This window comes from Callorhinus ursinus, unplaced genomic scaffold, assembly GCF_003265705.2.
Source record: "Callorhinus ursinus isolate GAN/ISIS: 27379988/994484 unplaced genomic scaffold, GSC_fseal_2.0 scaffold51, whole genome shotgun sequence".
Classification (NCBI taxonomy): Eukaryota; Metazoa; Chordata; class Mammalia; order Carnivora; family Otariidae; genus Callorhinus; species Callorhinus ursinus.
In genome coordinates this window covers 1939447-1962672 of record NW_027397113.1, presented here as the reverse complement: position 1 = coordinate 1962672, position 23226 = coordinate 1939447, and the positions used below count along the sequence as shown (strand labels likewise).

The 23226-nt window shown below is 54.0% G+C and overlaps 1 protein-coding gene across 2 annotated transcripts in view; it reads right to left on the bottom strand.

Moving 5' to 3' along the window:
* The window catches only part of SHANK2 (SH3 and multiple ankyrin repeat domains 2), a 509587-nt gene that overhangs the window by 19669 nt on the left and 466692 nt on the right, over nucleotides 1–23226 (bottom strand). The window contains exons 18-21 of one of the 2 annotated variants that reach the window (XM_025878755.2): nucleotides 7957–8092; nucleotides 7298–7378; nucleotides 6998–7006; nucleotides 5582–5602 (exon numbers count right to left, since the gene is read on the bottom strand). In XM_025878755.2, the coding sequence (XP_025734540.1) occupies nucleotides 5582–5602; nucleotides 6998–7006; nucleotides 7298–7378; nucleotides 7957–8092 (247 nt within the window). The remainder of the gene's footprint in view (nucleotides 1–5581; nucleotides 5603–6997; nucleotides 7007–7297; nucleotides 7379–7956; nucleotides 8093–23226) is intronic. The other variant, XM_073883345.1, reaches the window with a different exon arrangement.

Below are 23226 nucleotides of genomic sequence, written 5' to 3'. Positions count from 1 at the left end.
AACAGTACCACATTCTCATTTCTTTGTGAAAAAGAAAGTCAAGGGTTAGTTATGAGTGATTCTGACAAAAACTTAAGAAAATTTTAAAACTTAAAACATTAACTTTTTTGGAAAACTTGAAAACTTCAGCACATCCCAGAACTGCCTTGACGCCCTGGCTTTATCTGGAGGATGCCCAAGACCCTGCAGAGCAAGGGTCCTCAGTGGGGTGTGCCCCAGCGGCCCTTCCAAGAAGACCATGGCTGGGTTAGCATGAAGCCGGTGTGAGGGGGGCCCGGTGGGCACAGCCCTCTCCTTGTTCCCCCAAGGCCATCCAGGCCACAAGCCCAAGGCCGCCTAGCATCCCCAACCCTTCCTGGGGTCTGGTGACTCCCCGCAAAGTACCTGCTGTCGCAAAGACCCAGGCCCCGAGCCGTGAGGTCAGCACGTGAGTGTTGGAGCAGACAGGGGCTCCGGGCATCAAGTCCATCCCCTTGGGTGGGGTAGCCACTTGTAACGGGGACTTCCAAAGAGGAGCTAGCCCCCTGGAAAAGCCCCCCAGAGCCCCAACTCTCTCAGAGCCCCAGACCAGGGAGGGGGTGTGTGGGGCGGGGGGACCAGGGCCACCCCAGCCTCCCAGAGCACCCACAGGTAGGACTCTGACCTCTGCTGGTAGCTGCTCACAAAGCTCCTAATTCCGGAGCTGCATCCTGGGTCAGGGGTCAGCAAACTACGGCCCTGGGGTCAAATCCTGCCCGCCGTTCTTGATCTATGCAGACTGCTTGTGTTTTTAAGAGGCTATTAAAAGGAGGGGAAGGAGAATGTGCCACAGAGAGCCTGTGGCCTGCAAAGCCTGAAACTCTCACTGTCTGGAAAATGCCTGTGCCTGGCTAGGACCCTGCCCCAGTTCACATGCCACTGAGCCACGGGCACAGGATTCAGGCGGAGGAGCTCCGGGGAGGCTGCCCCCCGATATGTGCAGGGTCACGGCTGCCTCTCCCATGTGAAGGGAAGACCCGCTCTTTCCCTCCGTCCTGCCCGGCTGTCCAGGCTGGCCGGCCAAGGGCATCTCCTGCTCCTCGTGGGTGCTGGGGGTGCTAGTAAGCGTCGGCGCCTTAGAGAGTCGGTCAGCGACACCTGCCTCTCTGGGTCACTGTGTCCCCCTCACGGCCCCGGAGCTGTCCTTTCCTCCTCGCCTGCGCTCAGGGCCCCGGAGCTGTCCTTTCCTCCCCTTTGCTGGGGCTCTGTCCCTGCTGCTGTGCTGTGCACACCCCACGATCCCAGGACGCTGCTTCCTCCAGGAAGCCGTCCCCTCTCTGATCTGGGCCGGGATTCCTTCCATGGCTGGGGTCTAACTCGCTTCTGTGCAGAGCCCCTGGTGCTGCCTCGCCAGCCGGGCCACACTCCCTTGACCATGGCTCAGGGGCCTCCCGCGGCGGTGCTCTGGTGGCACTTGGTTAGTCTCCTTGGTCCTCATGGCTGTGCCTGGAAGCCACGGCCCTCGAGGCGGCTCAGTTTGCTTCTGCTCAGGTGCAGGGAGTCGGGTGTCCACGGAGCTGTGTGGGTCCAGCCTTCGATGCAGCACACGCAGCTCGGGTCGCTCCTCACGGGGGCCTCCGGGACACGGAGCCCAGCACATCCTGTGGGAGGCCCTGCAGGTGGGGCGCTGGCTGTGCCATCGGCCGTCGGGCAGGGAGCCTGGGGTGGGATGCTGTCCTGGGATGCAGAGCTAACCAGCAGCATCTTGGAGAGCCTCCTGTTTCTAGTTGTTGCTTTGGTTTGAACCCCCTTCCCCCTGCATGCTGTGGGTCTGCCGCGTGGTACTGGAGTACCATCTGGGTCTTCACTCGCCCCGAATACACAGGCTGTGATCGTGGAGCTTCTGGGCACGTGGCAGACACCCTAAAAACATGCCTTGAATGCTGGGCGTACAGAGGTGAGGCCAAGGTCCCATGATAACAATGGTCCCTGGTGGAAGTTGTAAATGCCTCATTTCTCACCCTAATGAGAACCCGAAACAACCTGGATCTGAGATGCTGAAGGTCATGCAGTTAAAAACCGGGGACCAGGTGGTGGGAGCTGGGGCTCCAGTTGGGGTCATCCAGCCTCTCCGCCCCCCACCTTGGGCCCGGGGTGCTGAGCCCTGGTGGGCAGTGGAGATCGAGGATTGTCATCAGAATTGTGGAGAAGCCCGGGCACTGTCCACACCACACTCACCCGCGACGAGAGGCCACCTTGCGTGGATAGCCTTGTCTTGGTTGGACACCTTGGCCTTCCTGCCTCCACCGAAATGTTCTTTGGAGCCAGAACAGCAGAGCGTCTTGGCTTGTGGGGGGTAAGGCTGAAAGGTCCTGCTGCTGCTTCGGTGAGAGCCACTTAGCATGGTTTGTGTGATTCGAAGGGAGAGACACTTCCCCAAGGGACCTGCGTCCCCTCCTGGCTCCGGTCTCAGAGGGAGCCTGCCCGCCTGACTCAGGACCACTCAGCCCCCGTCTCTGAGGGCTTGTTTATCAGAACATGAGCCATGGCTGCGAGGCTCTAAGGATTATTGTGTTTCATCCACAAAAGCCAGGGTTTGGGTCTCTATTCAGGGGCTCCAGATGAAAAGGATTTATGAGTCCAGTCCTCTGCAGTCCTAAAATGAAATACTCTATGGCTGAAAACAATCCTGCAGACACATCAGAAAACTGGCAAATCTTTAAAAAACAGCTTGTAGAGAGTTGATGAGGGGGCTCCAGAAGCAGCCCTGTATTTTAACTTTCTAAGCAAACCTGCGCTCTGTTTGGAGGACAGGGGTGATGCTCACTATCCACCAAGTGCAAGCTGCCTGGCAAGGGGACGAGTGCGCTCTAGGCGGGGGGTGGCGGATTTGGCAGCACGGTGAGGTCACCCGTGGGAACCAGAGCAGGGAGTCCCCGCCGCCCTGCCCAGGAGCACACGCTTGGCTGCAGGCAGGCTTCAACACAAGGCATCCAGTGCGCCCCGAGGCCTCCCGCTGCAGAAGCCCATGCCCCACGAGCCAGACCTCGGGCTGAGACCCTGAGCAGGAGTTCCTCCGCAAGAGGAAAACACAACCACCACCAGCTGCAGGGGCTGGGAGCAGCAGCTGTGGCCAGCTGGGCCCCCTCTGGCTCAGTCTCCCCAGGAGGCAGGGAGGCGTGGGGACAGCCGCTCTGACCCCAGCGGGCTATTGCTAGCCCGAGGGCCTGCCGGAGTCCCCCGCCTTCCAAAGGACGGGCCTGTGGGTGTAGCCAGAGGCGCCAGCAGGCCGGGAGGCCGCGGTGAGGCCGGTCCCACCACCCGGTCTGGTTTGCACCCTGAGCTGCCCGGGGATGGGGGCTCTCCTGGTGGCCTGTTCACCCTTGTGCCCACGAGCACACTGTCTGGGGACTAGGGCAAGTCTTGGAAAACACCGGAGGATAAGAGCAAGGGGTTCTCGAGACGAGGAGCTGGAAACTCTGCCTGCAGCAACTCTGCCTGCAGCCAAAGCAGGCGTCAGCCTGGAGGGGCCAGGGCTGGGGGCTTCTCACTGCTGTGACAGTTTCCTGGAACTGAAATTTATTCTCCATCAGTCTGGAAGCCAGAATCCCCAAATCAAGGTGTCGGCAGGGTGGTTCCTCCTGGAGGCTCCGGGGGAGGATCCTTCTCTCCTCTTCACGGTTCTGGGGCTCCAAGCGTTCATTCCTGGCCCCTCCAACCTCTGCCGCTATGGCCTCCTCTGTGTGTGTCTGACTCTACCTCTCCTGTGAGGTCATGGTCATTGGGTCAGGGCCCATCCCAGTCCAGTATGGCCTCATCACGAGTACATCGGCAAAGGCCCTGTTTCCAGACAAGGTCCCTTTCATAGGTTCTAGCTAGACGTAGATTTGGGGGGACACTCTTCAACCAGTATGATGTAAAGGCCTAGTTTCCCCTGATGCACACGGCTCCTCAGGAGTGTGGGGAATGCTTCTGAGGAGGTGAGCCCAATCACCCGGAAGAGAGCGGCAGGGGCATTGTGGTGGGGGGCAGGAGCTTCTCTGTAGGTCCACCGATGTCTGATGCTCCTCGCTGCGTGAGGCCGGACTGTCCTCTCCTTCCCTGCAGTGAAGGGCTGGGCCTGTCAGCCAGCATGGGCCCCTGGAGCCCTGCAGTGCACCCCATAGTTCCCCTGGGAGCTGGGTGGGTCATGGCCCCTGGGCCCTTTGGGGTCTTGCGTGCACACCAGCCTCCTGCTCTGGCCAGGGTCAGGAAATAGGAGGGAGGGGCACTCAATCTCGAATTGCGTCCAGTCTTCTCTGCTGTTCAAAGCAGGGAGGGTCCCTTGCTTGTCCTCTGTGTTGATTCTGCTCTGGGCCATGATGGCCACAGGATTGTGACTCGTCTTTTCCCTCAGTCCGGAGTGTCTGGCTGCTGGAGGCGCCGCTGAGGGAGGAGGGTGAGTGGATGGGGCCTGGGGGGTGCAGGCCACGGGCACGCCCCGGACAGGGCCTTGGCCAGCTCTGTTACACAGTGCAGCTCCTGGGATCCGGCGCTGGGAGGTCTTCTTCAGGATGGCGTGGCACACAGTGGGGCGATGGCCTTGGATCAAAGGGGCGCTAAGGGACAGATGCAGTTCCAGGAAGCTTTCTGTGTCCTGGGCACCCACCCACCACATGGCTGACGCAGTGACCGATCCGGGAAAGGCCACTAGGAGTTTCCCGGGCAGCCCCTGGGGGTGGGGGCTGGAGGCCAGGGAGGGGAGAAAGGAGGTGCTCTTACTTGGCACTCCAGGACCCACGATCCTGCCCCCAGATGCTGCCTCGCTGGATTCTAAGACCCACCCGTTGATTTCAGCATTCAGAATACCGCCTTGTGTCTTTGCCTCAGTGCCAAAGGTCACGTGATAGGGTCCACTCTGCGCTCTCCCCCACCCCCAAAAGCAGTTTTGAAATTCTTATGCTTCTTTCAGTTGTTGGGGTTAGTTGTCTCTAACAGCCAGGTGAGAAACATCCTAAAATGTGGATGCTGGGGAAGGAGGGGCCTGAGTCCATCAGGGCCCTCGTGGGGCAGGTGTCTCTGCTGTTCACAGCGCGGCGACCGCCCCCCACCCCATGCCTGTTGCCAGCTCAAGCATAGAAGGCACGGCGCAGGCCTCTGGGAGAGCCAGGGGCTTTCCGGGAGCTCGAGGGGGGCGGCCCCTGCCCCCCCCCCCCCCCCAGCAGTGGCGGCCAGCAGTCAGGGGTCCAGCCCTCCATCCGGTGCCAGCGGCTCCACTGGCCTGCACCCCAACCACCTGTGTGTGGCCGTGGGCTGGACACAGTATAGAGGCTGCCGGCCAGTGGGGCCGGCCCGGCCGTGACAGCCTGAGGGTCCCGCGGCCTTCACAGTCATGACGATGACACAGCTCTGGGGGAAAGCACAACACGCTGTGGGGAGAGGAACCACGATGGGAGAAGCGAAGCAGACGGGACAGACTGAAACGGGACGTGGTCCGGAGCTGGGCCCCTCTGCAGGCCCCGGCACAGGGAGGAGACAACGCAGGGTCACGGCATCTAGACGCCACGCCGACAGCCACAGAGGGGTTCTCTTCCGGAGGGTGTGTGGGCGGGGGCTGGGGACAGACACCGGGCTCGCCCCTTACCCTTCTTCTTCCGGATGGAGGCTTGCAAACAGAAAGGGGAGCGTGAGTCTGGAGATGGCAGCGCTCCTCCACGGCCTGGCTCGGGGGCTGGGAAGCCTCACCCTCACCCGCAGCTCACGGTGGGGTGGGGGGGGGGGCAGACACGGGAGGCCAGGATGTCTAGAGAGCTGCATTTATGGCTTTCCCAGGAGCCCGGGGACGAGGTGACCTTCTCCGTCGACACGCCCCGCTGGTAAACCTGCTTCCTGGCTATGGATGAGGCACTGTCCCAGGGCGTCCTTCCTACAGCGCTCCCTGCCCCTGCCCCTCCAGCACTGTGCCCACGTGGCGGGTGAGTGAGAACGGGAGCTGACGGCAGGAGGAGCCCCACGACCCCGTACGGGGGGGGAGAAAGGCCGCGAGACACTGTGGCCCCTTGGAGAAGGCAGGGTGGCACGTGCCGTCCGGTTTTAATGGATGGGCAACGGTTCTGTTGTCATCCCCACCGGTACAGGCCAGGTGTGGGGAGATGGTCAGGCTTTCCTGGGGGCCAGAAGAAGAGGGGCTTGTCGGGGGCTACCCGTTCTCGGCAGGAGGTGGGCAGTACCATGGCAGGGGTGCTGATTTCTAGAAGGCTAGGCCTCAGTGACCGGTGGGGGGTGCTAGCTGGGAGGCCGTTGGGGCCCGGGGAAGGACCATTTGGGCTGTAGCACCGCACCCACCGTGGATGGAGAACTCCCCCCCCCCCCCCCCGGCGCTGGGAATGCTGTGAAGAAGGGCTGCTCTGTCCTTTCTAGGGTGAGGGTCCAAAAGGTCTCCCCATGAAGGCTGGGATCAGGTGGGAGTGATGTCCTGTTCAACACCAGTGAGGGGTGCTCAGACGTCACCCCGCTGGGCCAGCCGGGCCCGAGGGACAGGTTCCCTGCACAAGTGCACAGGTGCTCACTCTCTAGCACCTAGCGAGGCCCTCTCTGCATGCTCTGCACAGTGAGCCTGTCAGCCCACTCGCCACTTCCGTGTGGTCAGAGCCAGCCTCCTTCCAAATGTGTCCCTGGGCTCCATGGTGACGCCCAGGCATGACATTTAAGCAGCATCTGGGCGGCCCACACCGGCTCCAGGGTCCTCCCTCTCCCAGCAGCCACCAGTGCCACTGGACCCAGGGCCCACGAGGCTCTGCACGCCCTTCCCTGTCTATCCGACAGGGCCAATGGCTCCAGCCCTCCTGTTCCTTGCAGACTTTCTAGAACACGCCAGGAGCTCCCTACCCCTGGTGTGCAGCCTGCCAGGCCTGCCAGCCCTACCACTATCTACGCAAACCCCCGGGACGCTGCTTTCTGGTCTGAGCCGTGCATGGAGCACCAGTGAGGCAGATTTCGGTGGGGAGGGGGGGCTAGACAGCAGGGGAGCTGTTTGGGGGATGCTGTGGGGGCAGCTTACCTTTATCCACTAGTGAGAGGCCCAAAAATTCAAAACAAAACAATGTTAGATGAGCCGAAAAGAGGTAAAGGCAAAACTAGTAACCACCCCCAAAGCCAGCAAGATTCCCACGGAGATGCCAGCGTGGGAGCCGCCCGCACACAGGGACCTGACGCCATTCCCGGGTGTCAGGGGCAGAGACCGGGGCAAGCAAGCAAGCAAAGGCCATGCACGGCCTGAGGCTGCGCAGAGGCCGGTCCCACTGCGTCCCAGGTGCTGGCAACAGCGCGGGGCTGGGCGGGCCAGACGGGCGACTCTTACCGAGCTCCTCCAGCTCCGAGGTCATGGACTTGGAGCGCAGGGTGAGGGCCGTGGTTGGAGCACGCTTGGGAGGCGGGGGAGCTTGAGGGGCAGATGGGAGAGACAGGTGTGAGAACCCGGCCAGGATGCTGCCCGCCCCACCCCCACGCTTCCAGCACAACCTGGGAGCCAGCGGCCCTGAGCCTGCAGGGAAGGCGGGCAGGCAGGCGTCCCCCCGAGGAGGGGAAGCAGCAGCGGTCACCCACTGAGGCTCCACTGGGGCCGCGACGGGTCGGGACCACCCTGCCCTCCCTGAGTGGGCACAAGTCCGCGGAGGGGAGGCCGGTACAGCTCTATCGGCGCTGGGCCTGCTGGTGCCTAAGGGGACTGATGGTCCCGGCAGCCTTGCAGCCCCTCCCTGGCTGCCCCCCCTCCCATCACGCCAAGGACATGGGCCTCGCACGTGTCCTGTGGCCCCCCAGACCTGGGGCTGCTGAGCACAGCCTTGCTTGCTGCCACCTCTGTCCAGTGGGCAAGCCCACAGTCCTCTCTCAACCTCCCTTGTGGCTTCTTTCTCTCCTCTTGGAGGACCCGCCCCCCCAGCGGGAGGAGATGTGGGGGACACCTGAGTGTGTCCAAGCATAGGAGGCTGGAGAGCAGGGGCGGGGTGGGGCGGGCACCTTTCTTCCTGGCGGTGTCGTCCGGGTCGAGATTCCTGGTCACCGTGACCACCTTGAGGACGAGGTGGTTCCCTCCCTGGCGGATCATGTTCACCACCTGCCGATGGCCGACTTTGACAACATTCTCGTTGTTCACCTGCAGGAAGACAGGGGCTGTGGGTGAGGGGCCTCGTGGGCTGAAGGGAACAGCACCTGCCCGCCCCCCCCCCCCCCCCCCCCCGGGGCAGCAGCAGCCCTGCCTCCTGACGGATGGATGGACGGACGGACGGACAGTCAGCAGGCTGACAGCATGAAACCACTGTGGCTTTGGAACCAAAGGTGCTTTTGGGGGGACCAGAGGGAGGCCGCTGTGAGGGCTGCAGGCCACCTGACCGCAGCCAGGGGGCCCACCGTGCCGTGCGGGGCAGTTGCCAGCAGTTGGGTGGCCAGGACGCACTCTCATCTCACCCGAGGGCACTGAAGTGCTCACTCTGGCAGGCCTGGGGGAAAGTTCCTGGCCGCCAGCCACATGCGAAAAGCCAGACAGGAGATTTCCAGGGTCCCGGGGTGTGGCCCTACTGCTTTCCATTTTCACACTTAAGGGGAAACACTAATTGTTTCTCACATATTTTGGGAACACACATCACACTAAAACGGCCCATTTCCTCCGGGTGCTCCCTCCTGCCGGGGAGGCTGGAAAAGGCCTAAAAGCTTGGCTGACAAGGCGCTAAGGGCCACGGTCCCCGCCCTGCTCATCCAGGGACCCCAGATGAGGCCCCCACTGTGGCCACCCTGGTGTTCACTGAGCTCCTGGCCACGGCCTGCCCCTTGATTTCCATCTGTCCCCATGGCATCGGCAGGCAGAGGCGGGACTGAACGCCCCCAGAGCTAGGCCCGGAGGCAGACCTGCTGTGTCCGCTCCAGTCATCACTGCCGGCCAGGGAATGAAGACAGGGTGGACCGGGTGGGTGAGAGCCCAGAAGGAGGAGGGGTCTCGGGCGTTTGGGCTCCACGCCTCCAGTCCGCTGACCTGGCCCTCTCCTGGGGGTGCTGTGGCACCTGCCATCCCCACAGCATCCAGGGTGAGCACCAGGCACGGAGGGGTGGCAGAGGGAGCGAACCCACAGATGGTGGAGTTCATGACCACCCCGTGCACTGTCCTGCAAGAAAGAAAAGCCCCCGACTGCAAGGAACAAGTGAGAAGAGCCCGATACCCACCCCCCCCGCCCCCCGCCGGCAACCGACGTCTCCATGTTGCCATACTTGCTCCTGCTGTGGATTCCCTAAAAACCCTTCAAGTGCAAGGTCGCCTCAAGCAGAGATGTTATCAGGCTTGGTGACTTCTCACCGTCCTCGTACCCATGCAGCCAGGTCTGCACACCAACAACGGGCACACTCTTCCCGGGGAGCCTCGGAGCACCCAGCAGGGGGACTCGGGGGAGGGGGGCACATTGTAGCCATGCTGGGCCTCTTGCACGTGCCCCAGACAACTGACTGTTGCTCATTCATTCACTCATCCACCACTCTTGCTCAGAGCACCCACTAAAAGCCAGGACATAAGGGGTGATCCTGGCGGGTGGTCTGTCTCTGCCCCCTCATGGGGGGTTGACCACACATGTCAGTGAACAAGTGTGACTCCAGCTGTGCCGAGTGCCACCTGAGACGACAGGTCCAGGCAGGAGGGGATGGGGGGCCCAGGCACGGGCCAAGGGAGCCCCTCTGCAGGAGGATGGGTGCCCTCAGTGCCCCGGGCCCTGCCTCCTTCCACCTGCAGGGAAGCGTCTTCGCCTTCAGCAGTCCTATCTGGAAAATCCCAGGTGTTCCTCCCCAGGCTGGGCACCCAAAGGTGGGAAGTGCGCTCCCAGCTGCTTCTGCTTCCCAGTGAGGACAAGTGTGGCACCTGCTCCGGGAAAAAAGGACCAGCTTCTCAAGCCTGCTCTGGTGGTGGGCCCCTTTGCCCTCCTTTCCCCCACGCATCCTTCCCTCAACCAGCCCCCTCTTAAGTTCCCATCCTGCTTTGGATGGGGTCCTTCCCCCAGAGCGAGAAACGTACCAAGGTCAGAGCCATGGGCTGTGTGGCTCCGGGCCTTTGTGGACAGGTGCATGGCTGAGCACTCTTGACAGTGAGGGCGCGGGGTGCCAAGTGCGTGTGCTGTGATGCCTACAAATTCCCTCCTGTCAGAAGCACAGGCAAAGGCACAAGGCAGCACCATTCAACTTGGAACCCACAAGACCAGGACCAAAGGAAGGACGGGACACTCAGCTACATTCTACTTCCCAGCACAGGGCGCCCAGAACAAGAGCAGAGCCCTGCTTTAGAATTTCCCAGCCTCAGAATTCAGTTTATCCCACAGTGGGACTTTGGAACCAGCTACCGGCCCTAAAACAGATGTTCTGAACTGCGTGTGTGGTGACAGGAGCCTCAGAGACAGAGCAGGTGAAATGGTTGCTGCTTCCTCAGATGCCCAGTTTGGCATGTTGAGCTTCTATAGGGTTCCGGTGTGCCTCAGTGAGTACCTGGGCCTGCAATTCTGGCACGCTGCCACCAGGAGGAGGTATGTGCCACGATCACCTGCCACATCTGTAGAACGTTAACACAAATCTGGAGGCTCCTGGGATTACAGCCTCAAAGAAAGAAACGGGATTGTAAATCACGGATTCAGTTAACGGCAGGGCAGAGTAGCATGTCTCTCCCTTCATCGTTCCTACAGACAGACATGGAGTCACGTAAGGAGGAAGTACACCCTGGCCACATCCGAGCGGAGGGCAAGAACCCAGGACTGTCATCCACCACGGTTCAGAGAACTTCTGTGAAGAACAGGAAGACGGGCCTTCCTCTGTACTTTTGTACTTTATTCTAAACCGTTCTCTTCTTCCACTCAAGTGGTTATTCCAAATATAAGACTCACACGTGCACACAGTTTAAAGAGACAGAGCGCTACAAGGCTTGTTACAAAACCCAGAGGACCCAGGACCCAGGGCCCACTTCTCAGTCCCAAAGCCTTCAGCTCATTCTCTCTAATCTATCCCTGTGTCTCTAAACATGCTCATGAGGTTCCTACTTGATGTTTACATTTTAGATGTTGTCTGCTGACACACCACAAATGATGACTTCGCTTGGGGTACTGAACGGTGGCACATGGTGACTTCGCTTGGGGTACTGAACGGTGGCACATGATGACTTCGCTTGAGGTACTGAACGGTGGCACATGATGACTTCGCTTGGGTACTGAACGGTGGCACATGATGACTTTGCTTGGGTACTGAACGGTGGCACAGTTGGCAGTTGTGGACAATTAATTCTCTGTTGTGCGTGCACATGAGAGTGTGTTGAGCAGCATCCCTGGATTCTACACGCTAGCTGCCAGCAACATCTCCTTCCTCCGAAAGGTGACAACTGTGTTTCCAGACATCACCAAATGTCCACTGGGAGGTCAGAGTCGCCCTCGGTTGAGAACCACTAATTCAGGTCTTTTCTCTCATTCTCCCCTCCCCTTCCCCAGGACTTCCACCCTCAGGTTATAGTTCTGTCATAATTCCAACTAGATCGACACTCAGGATGTACGTCACAACTGTGTAATAGCTATTCATAGCTAAGCCATATAGTATATCATGATTACTTTGTCTTTTCCCATATATTATGTTTTCCCTGGGGCAAGATCATTTTCTGTTGTTTGTGTGTTGGTTCAATTGTGTATGTACTTAACAGTAATTCCAATCCAAATACTTCCTAATTAAGTAAATCTCTTTTCAAAATCTTCAAATATGTTGGGTATTTTGCTAAGTTTATCTTCTTGAAGCAATTGCCCCCAAAGACTTCTGTTCTTCTCGGCACAATGTGGATTCAGTGTTCTCTATGCCTGCGTCCCCAGGATTCCTTTCAATTTGGTCTTGTGTTGGGGTCATCTGAATCCCAGACCCCCTGGATATATTGACTGTTACTTGGTATAAAGCCTCATTTTTGGTAAAGGACATTCTCTAGTTGCTTCCCAATGAAGGGAATTTGGGAGAGGATTTTTTTTTTTTGAGACATTGTTTATTGAAAAATGGCTTTTTAAAAAAGATTTATTTATTTGAGAGAGAGTGAACAAGTGTGAGGAAAGAGAGAGAGAGAATCTTAAGCAGACTCCACACCCAGTGTGGAGCCCAATGCGGGGCTCGATTTCATGACCCTGAGATCATGACCTGAGCTGAAACCAAGAGTCAGATGCTTAACTGACTGAGCCACCCAGGTGTCCTGAAAATGGCTTTATCTGCACACTTAACTGGGAATCTGACTGGGTACAAAATTCAAGGTTGGAGGGTAAGGTAAAGAAAGCTCCTAAGACCATCTCCTCTGTAGGTAACACAAAGTCTGGACAAAAAGTCCCCTTACCCCCAAACTCAAACAAGAATGACTCCCTGAAAGCTCTGGGGTGTGAACTGAGGTAGGCAGATTTTGGATGGGAGTGGAAAATTGGAAGCTTTGGGCCATGGACAGAGTGTGATGCGGGTCACCTGAAGCTCTGATGAAAAACTGCAGCCTTTCTGGCTTGAGAAATCAGAGGGCAGAATGTGGGGTGGCCACAGCTGCCAAAGTGAGGGGAGAATCCCAGAAAAGAGAGAGCCAGAGAATGGCAGCTCCATGTTCTGTGTGTAAACTTTCCCCAGATCTCTGATGGATGTATGAACGGTACTTGCGCAGTTGTAGATGAGGCTAAAGTGCCTGAACCTAAATTTGAGCTGCTGCTACTGCAGGCTAGACACGTTCCAGTTTGAGACTAACCAAGGTACTTACCAGCTAAACTGCAAACATCAACACTCATCCAAGGAATGTAACAGAATCCAGACTGTCACAGCATAATCTTCACAATATTCAGGATACAGTGAAAACCTACGTGACTAAGAGGTTGGAATTATCAGACAAGGACTTTAAAGCAGCTATTAGAACAATACTCATCTCAGTATAGGAAAATACACATATTGCATAAAAGGAAGGAAATACCATCAAAGAAATAAAAAAAAATGTATAAAGAAGTGAGAATATTAAAACTGAAAAATACAATGTAAGTTAAAAAATCCACTGGATGGGCTTAATAGCGAGATGGATATGGCGCAGCAAAGAGTGACCTTGAAGAAACATCAACAGAATTTATCCAATATGAAGAAGAAAGAGAAAGGATTTTCAAAAGTGGACAGAATCTTAAGGACTTGTGGGACAATGTGAAAAGGCCTAATATTTCGAGTCCTAGAAGGGGAAAAAATTGGAATCCCAGAACAAAGAGAGAAAATGAGTCAGAAAAAATATTAAAAAAAAAATGATGGCTGAAAATTTTCCCAATCAGGTGAAGGACATAAATTTACAGATTTAAGAAACTCAGTGAAGGTGTGCCTGGTGGCTCAGTCGATTAAGCATCTGCCTTGGCTCAGGTCATGATCCTGGAGTCTGGGGATTGAGACCTGCATCAGGTTCCCTGCTCAGTGGGGAGCCTGCTTCTCCCTTTGCTGCCACCCCCACCCCGTCTCTAATTCTCTCAAATAAATAAAATCTTAAAAAAAAAAAAAAAAAAGTGAATCCCGAACAGGATAAATAAAAAGAAAATCTCACCCAGGCACATTATAGCCAATCTGCTGAGAGCCAAAGGTAAAACGAGGAACTCTTCAAGCAGCCAGAGAAGCATGACACGTTCCTTAAAGAAGAACAATGATTTCGATGACCGTGAACTTCACATCAGAAACCATGAGGCAAGACTGTGGATCATTTTCAAACTGTGTAAATAAAATAACTGCCAACCTAGAATTCTATATCCAGTGAATGTATCTTTAAAGAAGGCAAAATAAAACATTTATAGATAAACAAAAACCATGAGAATTTGTTGCCGCAGACCTGCTTTTAAAGGCAGTTCCTCAAGCTGGGGGGGGGGACGACACTAGATCTTAGAGGTGTGAGGGTATCAGAAATGGTAAATACATAGTTGAAATACTAAAGATGATTTTCCCTCTTATTTAAAAAATAGTTGTGACTGAGGCAAAAATATCGTCTTGTGGGGCTTACAATGGCAGTAGATGTGACGGCTGTGACACTGGAGCATACATGAAGGCAGGAGTGAGGCAGACACACCTACTTGGTTGCAAGGTTGTTATATTTCCTGTGAACTGTGCAGTATGAATTCTAAGTGCCCTGAAAAGTGAAGGACGTATACTGTAATCCCAGAGCCCACCACTAAAAAGAACGTAAGTATGGCAAAAAGCCAGTATATTAAAATGGAGTTTTTTTTTTTTAAGATTATTTATTTATTTATTTGACAGAGAGCGAGCGAGCGACACAGCGAGAGAGGGAACACAAGCAGGGGGAGTGGGAGAGGGAGAAGCAGGCCTCCTGCTGAGCAGGGAGCCTGATGCAGGGCTCGATCCCAGGACTCTGGGATCATGACCTGAGCCAAAGGCAGACGCTTAATGACTGAGCCACCCAGGTGCCCCTAAAATGGATTTCTAAAAGTAGTCAACCAGGGGCACCTGGGTGGCTCAGTAAGTTAAGTGTCTACCTTAAGCTCAGGTCATGATCTCAGGGTCCTGGGATCGAGCCCTGCATTGGGCTCCCTGCTCAGCGGGGAGTCTGCTTCTCCCTCTGCCCCTCCCCGCTACTCTCTCTCTCTGAAATAAATAATCTTAAAAAAAAAATAAAAGTAGTCAAATAGTCCAAGAAAAGCAGACAAGGGGGAGCAGAAGAAAAGAGAACAGATAAACAGAAACAAATAAACTGGTGGGCCCACACTGAAGGGCACCAATAATTACATTAAATGTTAAGGGGCTAAAAGTCCAGGTAAAAGGCAAATATTATAAAAATGGATTACAGAGAAAGATCTAATATGCTGTGTGTGCCCTTCAGGTACAAAGACACAGAGGTTAAAAGCAAATGAACACAAGGTTTCTCATGGATGGAGCGCCTATATTAATATCACACAAGAGAGACTTCAACCACTTGAGTAACAGTTTGGCAGTTCCTCAAAAAGTTCAACACAGAGATACGAGATATGAGATGACCCAGAAACTCCACTCTCAGGTATATTTCCAAGAGAACTGAAGGCAGGCTCACACAAGTACCTGCACATAAAATTTCACAGCGTTACTCCTAGCAGCAAAGAGGCGGGTATGGAGGGTGAGGAATGACTGTCAATGGGCGTGAGATCTCTTTCTGTGACAAAATGTTCTAAAATTAGACTGTGTTCATGGCTGCAAAATTCTGTGAATATACTAAAATCCACCACATTGGGCTACTTAAGTGGTTGAATTTTATGGATAGGAATTATATCTCAATAAAGCTGTTATTTAGGACAAGAAAATCCGTAGAGACATAGATGATCTGAACAAACATCTTGAACCAATTGATATTTATGGAATAGTAACTACAGAACATACATTCCCTGGGCCACACAGGTCTAGTTTGGAAAGAATTTTGCTTCAGGAGTTTGAAGGGTATGCTTCACTTACTTTAGTTTCCAGGTTTGTTCCGGAGGGATCTGGGGACCCCATCATGTTCATGGAACCTGCATCCGCTCCCTGCTGCACCCCCCCCCCCCCGACCAAGGCTGGAGAGCCCCGCAAGATCGCCTCTCTGCTCCGGGCTGTCTGCGGTGTGCTGACGTGTGTGCCTCTGCCCTCTGCTCCCATGCTGGGTCGGGGGTGGGGGGTACACTCGTGCTCTTCTGTTCCGGAATGCTTCCTTCAGCTGAGTCTTGGCCATTCATGCCTTTGCTCTCCTTTTCTCTTTGAGGCAATCTTATTCCTTCTGGACAGATCTTCCAATTTAATTATCTTTCCTCTTTAATTTCCCACATCTTCTCTTTCTGGGAGATTCCTGTCGGTTTTATCTTGTAATCCACCTGTCAGAGTTTTCATATCTGCTGTAGTATTTTTTTTTTAAAGATTTTATTTATTCATTTGAGACAGAGAGAGAGAGAGAGAGCATGAGCAGGGAGAGAGGCAGAGGGAGAGGGAGAAGCGGGCTCCCTGCGGAGCCAGGAGCCCGACAGGGGGCTCCATCCCAGGACCCTGGGACCGTGACCTGAGCCGAAGGCAGACGCTTAACCATCTGAGCCACCCAGCACCTCTGCTGTAGTATTTTTAAATTTAAGAGGTCTGATTTTGTTTTGTGACTGTGACTTGAAAAAGGAGTATTTTTTGTTCTAACTTCAAGGATGCAGTATCTCCTCTTATCTCACTGAGCAAACTCATAATACCTTTTCATACTCCTATTCTCCCTGCATGATCTGTGTCCTTCATCTCTTCCATGGCATGTTTGTTTGGGGCTCTATCTTCCATATTAATTCTTTTTTTTTTCATAGGAAGCAGAAAAATGATTTATGCCAAAAGATGGCAGAGATAAGAAAGTCATCCTGAAAACATACTTCAGTATAATTCCACCGGGACAGATATTCCCTGTGAACATGCTCTCCTCCTGACTGCCCCTGGAGTCTCATGGACTTGGGACAGTTTTTAGATACTTTGTCAATTCCCGTGTTGTGGGCAGGCTGGAGTCATCTATCAGTCCCCGGGTTCCAAGGGGGAGAGCAACGTATTTCTTGGAAGAATAGCACCTTCTACATCACTAGAGTGCACAAACATTTTGCAGAGTCAACATGCTTTAGGTTAAGCAGGCACAGAAATCATCAAAATGTAAAAAAGGTGACAGGAACGGATACTACGTTGTAGAATAAGATACTCACAAGTGGTGTGGACGTTTAAGGCAGCTGATGGCCAGAAGAGGTGAGTCAAAGAAGGTGTTCTGCGTTTGGAGGTGATTTTGCATCTAGAACTCAATGAGTGAGCACTGGGGAGCGGGGCTTCCTCCTCAAGCCAGTGATACTTGAGGTACCAGATGGTTCAAAGAGGGGTGGAGTCGGGCCAGAACTGCAATCAGCCAAAAGACACTGCAGTCTCTCTCTAAGATAAATAATAAAATAAAATCTTTAAAAAAAAAAAATGGGAGCTCCTGGGTGGCTCAGTCGGTTAAATGTCCAACTCTTGATTTTGGCTCAGGTCATGATCTTAGTTGTGGGATCAAGTCCTGCGTTGGGCTCCATGCTCAGTGGGGAGTCTGCTTGAGATTGTCTCTCTCCCTCTGCCTCTCTCCCCTCTTTCTCAAATAAATAATAAAATAAATCTTAAAAAAAAAAAAAAAGCAAAAGAGAGAGCAGTAAATGGAACAGGTCACCGGTGTGCTGATGATAATTCCCCGGGTGGGACCCTTAGGGATGAACCCGGGCACCAAGAAGCTGACGAGGGAAGACCCCAGAACACACTTATCATGACATGGAACACTGTGAGGCCCTTCATGCCCCGGGTGCCACCGGAGCTGCCAGCCCTGCCCTGCCGCCTCACTTTCTATAGTAATTCCTTCATCTGTGCACAAAGCTCCCTGGCAGGCAGTGCATGTTTAGGAGCAGCCCCTAAGGAGTGCATTTCTGTCTGAGTCTGTTTTGTGAATACTGACAAGCTAACTCTAAAGTTTCTGCGGAGGCACAAGACCCAGAAGAGCCAACTCAATACTGAAATCAGAAAACTGGTACCACCTGACTTTAGGACTTAGTATAAAACTATAGTAGTTGGGTACTGGTGAGGGACTAGACAAATCGATCAGCAGAACAGAAGACAGAGCACAGAAACAGACCCACACAGATATAGTCATTCGATCTTTGACAGACAAGCAAAGGCCATTCAGTGGACAAGAGACAGACTTTTCAACAAAGGGCTCGAACAATAGGACACCCACCTGCAAAGAAAAAAAAAAACAAAGAATCTAGACCCAGACCTTACACCCTTTCACAAAAACTTAACCCCAAAATTGACCTAAATGTGAGACACAAAACTACAAGACTCCTAGAAGATAATGCAAGAGAGTATCTGCATGACCCGAGTCTGGCAATGACTAACCATTAAAGAAAAAATTGGTAAGTAGGACTTCATTAAAATGAAAACCTCTGCTCTGCAAGAGACACTGTCAAGAGAACAAGAAGAGCCACAGAGTGGGAGAAATTCTTTGTAAAACACAGATAATGGACTGGCATCCAAACACACAAAGAACTCTTAAAAGTCAACAATAAGGAAATAAGCAACCCAATTAAAAAATAGGCAAAAGATCTGAACAGACACTTGCCAAAGAAGACGTATAGATGGCAAATAAGCACGTAAAGATTCTCCACGTCACATATCATTAGGGAATCGCAAATTAAAACGACATACCAGTGCACACCTATCAGGGTGGCCCAAATCTAGAACGCTGATGCCAAATGCTGGCAAGGATGTGGAGCACTGGGAACTCTCGCTCACTGCTGGTGGGAATGCAAGATGGTGCAGCCACTCTGGAAGATGGACCGGCAGTTTCTTACAAAACCAAACATGCTCTTACCATACAATCCAGCAACTGCACACCTTTGTATTTACCCCAAATAAGCTGAATGCCTATGTCCACACAAAAACCCACACACAAATGTTTGTAGCGGCTTTATCCATAATTGCCAAAACTTGGACACAACCAAGGTGTCCTTCAGCAGGTGGATGGATGAACAAGCTGTGGGACATCCAGACCAAGAAATATGATTCAGTGTTCAAAAGAAACAGCTCTCAAGCCGCAAAAAGACCCAAAGGAACCTTACATGCATCTTATTTAAAGAAGCCAATCTGAAAAGTCTCCATCCATACTACAGTGTGATCCTAACTACAGAAAATGCTGGAAAAGTCAAAACCGTGGAGACAGTCAAGATCGGGCTGCCAGAGGATGCAGGAGGGAGAGATGAACAGGTGGAGCACATAGGAATTTGAGGGCTCTGAGCCTGTCATTCTGCCAGGGCTCTTGTATGGTAGTGCTAGACACATGTCATTTGTCCAAACCCATAGACTGTCCAAAGCAGAGTGAACCCTGAGGTCAGTGGTGGACTCTACTTAATCATAACGTATCCATGCTGGTTCATGAATTGTCCCAAGTGCACTACACCAGAACCAGATGTTGCAAATAGGGGAAGTGGTGCGTGGGGTGGGGTGAGGAGGGAGGATACGGGAATTCTCTGTGCTTTTCACTCTTCTTTTCTGTAAGTTAAAGCTGCTAACACCTAAAGTCTACTCATCGGAAAAGAAGCTCATTTCTACCATTTCTATTACGGAAAAAGTCCCTCAAACGTGCAAAAGCAGAGAGGCAGTTACACTGGATGACTGACTGCCGCCGTCTCATCCACCAGCACCAGCAAGGATGTGCCCGTGGTGTCCCAGTTCCTCCCTCCCCCATGTACCCCTGCCCTCGGCGGATCCTCGTGGAAGGAATTCCAGCTTCCTATCACCTCGCCTGAAGGCAGGTCAGCATGCTTTTTATTTAAAGATCCAGCCCTGTGGTAAAAACGTAATAGCCGCAGTATCATGATCACCTCAAAGAGCAACTCGGATCGTCACATAAATGCCCTCCCGTGGCTGAGGTGGTCTCATGCCTGCGCCCATGTGCACGGTCGGCTTAGTGGAGTCATGAGGGCTATCCGTCGCATCTGGCTGGCATGTCACTTGTCGCATTTAATCTACGGGCTTTCTTGGCCCCCTGGGGACCCACATGTTGGAGGAACAAAGACGTTGCACCCTCCATTTTGCCCGTCACGCTCCCTCTGACTTGCTGTCGGCTGGAAGTTGGAAGCTGGACCATGTCCAGGTGTGATCGAGGCAGGTGGTGCCCTGTGCCCCCACATCAGGCGACCCTGAAAGTCTGCGCGTTTTGTGTGGTAAGATTTAGTCGGAGGGGGTGGGTGTTCAGGGGTGGCCAGCCGGATCCAGTGCCCGTTTGTAGCAGCCCCTGGACTCTCTGCCTCTGGGGGCGTGAAATGGCGATATTCTACTGCTGTTCCCTCTCCTGTTATTAGTTGGAATAATTTTTAAAGAGAAACTTGCCTTTCTCAACGGTTCGACTGTCCCCAGGACACTAAGAAGGGTGAGCTAAATGCTTTTTTTTTTTTTTTTTTTACCAGTTTTCAGATTAATGAGTTTGTTCCTTCCGAAGCGACCCATTCTTTAAGAATTCAGGGATGTTTGAAAACCATTTTTTTTTTGAAAACCATTTTTAATATATTTGAATCCGCTGCAGTGACTGTCCTTTGTTTTTATTTATTTATTTTTATTTTACTTTATTTTTAAAGATTTATTTATTTGCGAGAGCGAGAATGAGAGAGTACACGGCGGCGGGGGAGGGTCAGAGGGAGAAGCAGGCTCCCCGCTGAGCAGGGAGCCCGATGCGGGACTCGATCCCGGGACTCTGGGATCATGACCTGAGCCGAAGGCAGTCGCTTAACCAACTGAGCCACCCAGGCGCCCTATCCTTTGTTTTTTAAACAAGCTTTTTATTTTAGAACAGCTTCAGATGTGCACAGAACTTGGGAGGGAGGCAGCATGGAGAGCTTCCCCGGGCCCCTCTGTGTACACCTTACATTAGGGTGGTGCGTCTGGAACCAATTTTGACATGTTATTATATTAACTGAAGCCTACGTCTATTCCGATCTCCTTAATTGTTACCCAGTGTGCCTCTTCTGTCCAGGACCCCATCCAGGACCCCACATTACCGTCAGCCGAGTCTCTTTAGACTCTTCTCGGCTGTGACAGCTTTCTGACCTTCTTTGGTTTTGATGACCTTGACAGTTCTGAGTATGTATCAGGAATTTTGTAGACAACCTCTTAATCACAATTTCCCCCTCACGGTCAGACTGGGCTGTGGGTTTGGGAGGAGGACCCCATCACATCCGGGCTCATGCTCCTCACCTGACTCGTACCCGTGATGATGACCTTGCTCACCTGCTGGGGTGCACATCAGGTCCCGGCCGTACTGTCCCTGATGGCAGGAAGTCACTGTGCTCGGCTGTACCTCGGGGTGTGGTTAAGGCCCATGTCGCCGAAAGCAAGAGCAGGGTAGCCAGCCTCATGAAGTTTAGGGATTCTTCTTCAGGGGAGAATTTGTCTATTCTCTTTCCATGTTCAGCTGCCTGTTCACATCCGTAGGACTCATGGATATTCCTTGTGTTACACTTCGGGTTATAATCCAGAACTACTTTGTTTACTCAGCTGCTTACACTGTCCCAGCATTGGCCACCGGAGCGGCTGTGTCCCTGGGCCCTGCCCGCACGCCCCACGCTTTACTGCTTCCCTCCTGACCCCCCTGGCTGCCCAGGGCCACTCTTCCCTTCATGCTCCAGTTGTCCGGCATCTGCTCCGTGCAGCGTCTTCCCGGGACATTGTGTAGCTTGCTGCAGAGACGGGGTGTTTGGGCTCTGGGTGCGCATCTGCTGACAACCTCAACTGCAACTCAGAACAGGACTCGTACGTCTCTGATTTTACACTTTTCTCTCTTTGCTAAAAGTCTGGGCTCCTAATGACTGACGTGAAGGTAATGGTTTGTTTGCTTGCCCAGTCTCTGTCTGCATGCGCGTCATCTGTTAATCAGCCATTACGATCATTAGCTTCAGGATAACAACACGGCGCCAGGACCAACGGTCTAATTACTGAACAGAGCTCAAGACTTCCTGCCTTCCGCTTGCAGCCGTATGCACTGTCGCTTGAAACGATTTCTCCATGAATGCCACTAATTTAATTAGTGGTTATGTTCATTTACATTATTTTGTTTTTGACTTTTTAAAATGTTGATTGGTGTTTCACAATTATGTGCAATTTTCACCCAATTTCATAATCTGATCTATGAAACAATTGGTACTTGGAATTCTTTGTCTTCCTCCCCCGGGCCCCAGAGGCAGCACTAAATTGAAAAAAATGGGGTGTGTGGATGATCTTTCCACTAAAAAGAAGAAATGAGCAGATTCCTGTGTGTGTGGTGGGGTGCATGAGGGTATCTGTTCCCAGCCTGCACAGATGGGAGCATACCGGTCACACTTTTCTGGACCTTGCCTCTTCCACCTAACAGCGCATCCTGGAGACAGCCCCAGGGCGGCACCTGGAGGCGTCCGTCTCTCCTGACGACGCCCAGTTTTCCACCGTGAGCCGCCTCCGTGGTGTGTGCTGCCGTGTGCTGTACCAGTGTGTCCCTGGGATGCCTGTGCGGGGCCTGGGGTTGAGGGCTCTAAGGGCTCCTTGTGCAGGTGTCCTGGGCCCCGGCTTGCCTGCGCCACCAGAGGGAGCCTGTGTGGGGTGCTTCCCCTCCGGCCGCCAAGGGTCCGACTGGACGCCAGGCTTCCAAAAACCGTGTGGCCGCCGTCTCCTGCTGTTTTGTCAGCGGTGGCTCTCCCGTGGCCTCAGTCAGCGGGGTCTGGGGAAAGCTGGCCCCTAACGCATGGCTGCAAGCCGCTGTCTTACTGGACATTTCTCCAATCAAATCTGCAGACGCTTTCATATAGGAAACGGTGCACATGGGACGTGATTCACAAGGTGCCGAATGGGGAGACTCCTGCCTGCCGCCCAGTTGCTCCCGCCCTCCCGGGGCGGCCTCGGTGAGCGTTCTCGTGTGTGCTCTGGGAGTTGTGCGAATGTGACGCAGTTCAGGTTGTGATTCTCCGCTTGTCTGCAAGCATGGTTCATTCCATCCCCGATCTTGTCTCCTCTGCTTTCCGGTGGCGTGCTGTCGGCTCACGCCCTTCCCAGGGACCTGCGTCCCTCTGGACATGGGTCTCTGGCAGCCCGGCCCCTCACCCAGCCTCGGGCATGGGCTGGCCGGCCACCTGCTCACACGAAGTCCTTCAAGGATGCCCTCAGCCTGCCCAGTCACCTTCCGAGCATGTTATTCCCTCAGTTACAACAGCACTGGAGGAGAGAGAAGGTCGCCATCCGCTTCTCCGAAGAAGCCCTCTGTCGGAGCCCAGCCAGGCGGCCTCACCCCTGGGGCTTGTGCAGAGGAAGCGAAGCTGCCCCGGGGTTGGCCAGGTGCTTTGGCCTCAAATGCCACGCTCCTCTCTGGGCAGCCGGCGTGCAGTAGTGGGTGGGCTGCCTTGCCCGGGACTTCCTCCAGCCCGGAGCTCCACTCCACGCCCCCTCAAGGAAGCTTGCGTGCAGCGCGGGCAGGCGCTGAGCAGAGGGCTTGCGTGCAGCAGCCAGCCGTGGGTGCAACCCCCTGGTGTGGGCCCAGAGCGTGGCTGCTTTCTTCCTGTGCTGCCCGACCCGCGGGGCCCATGCAAGCACCGTGGGGCGCATTTCTGCGTTCACTTGGGTTAGCCGCAAAGCCGCATGCATGCGTGGATGGCGTGTCCTGTGCTGAGCACAGGAGCGGCTGGCCTCACGCATCAGCATGCATCACGATGCTGAGATCCCGAACCACAGCAGGTTCTCAGTAAATATCTGGGAATG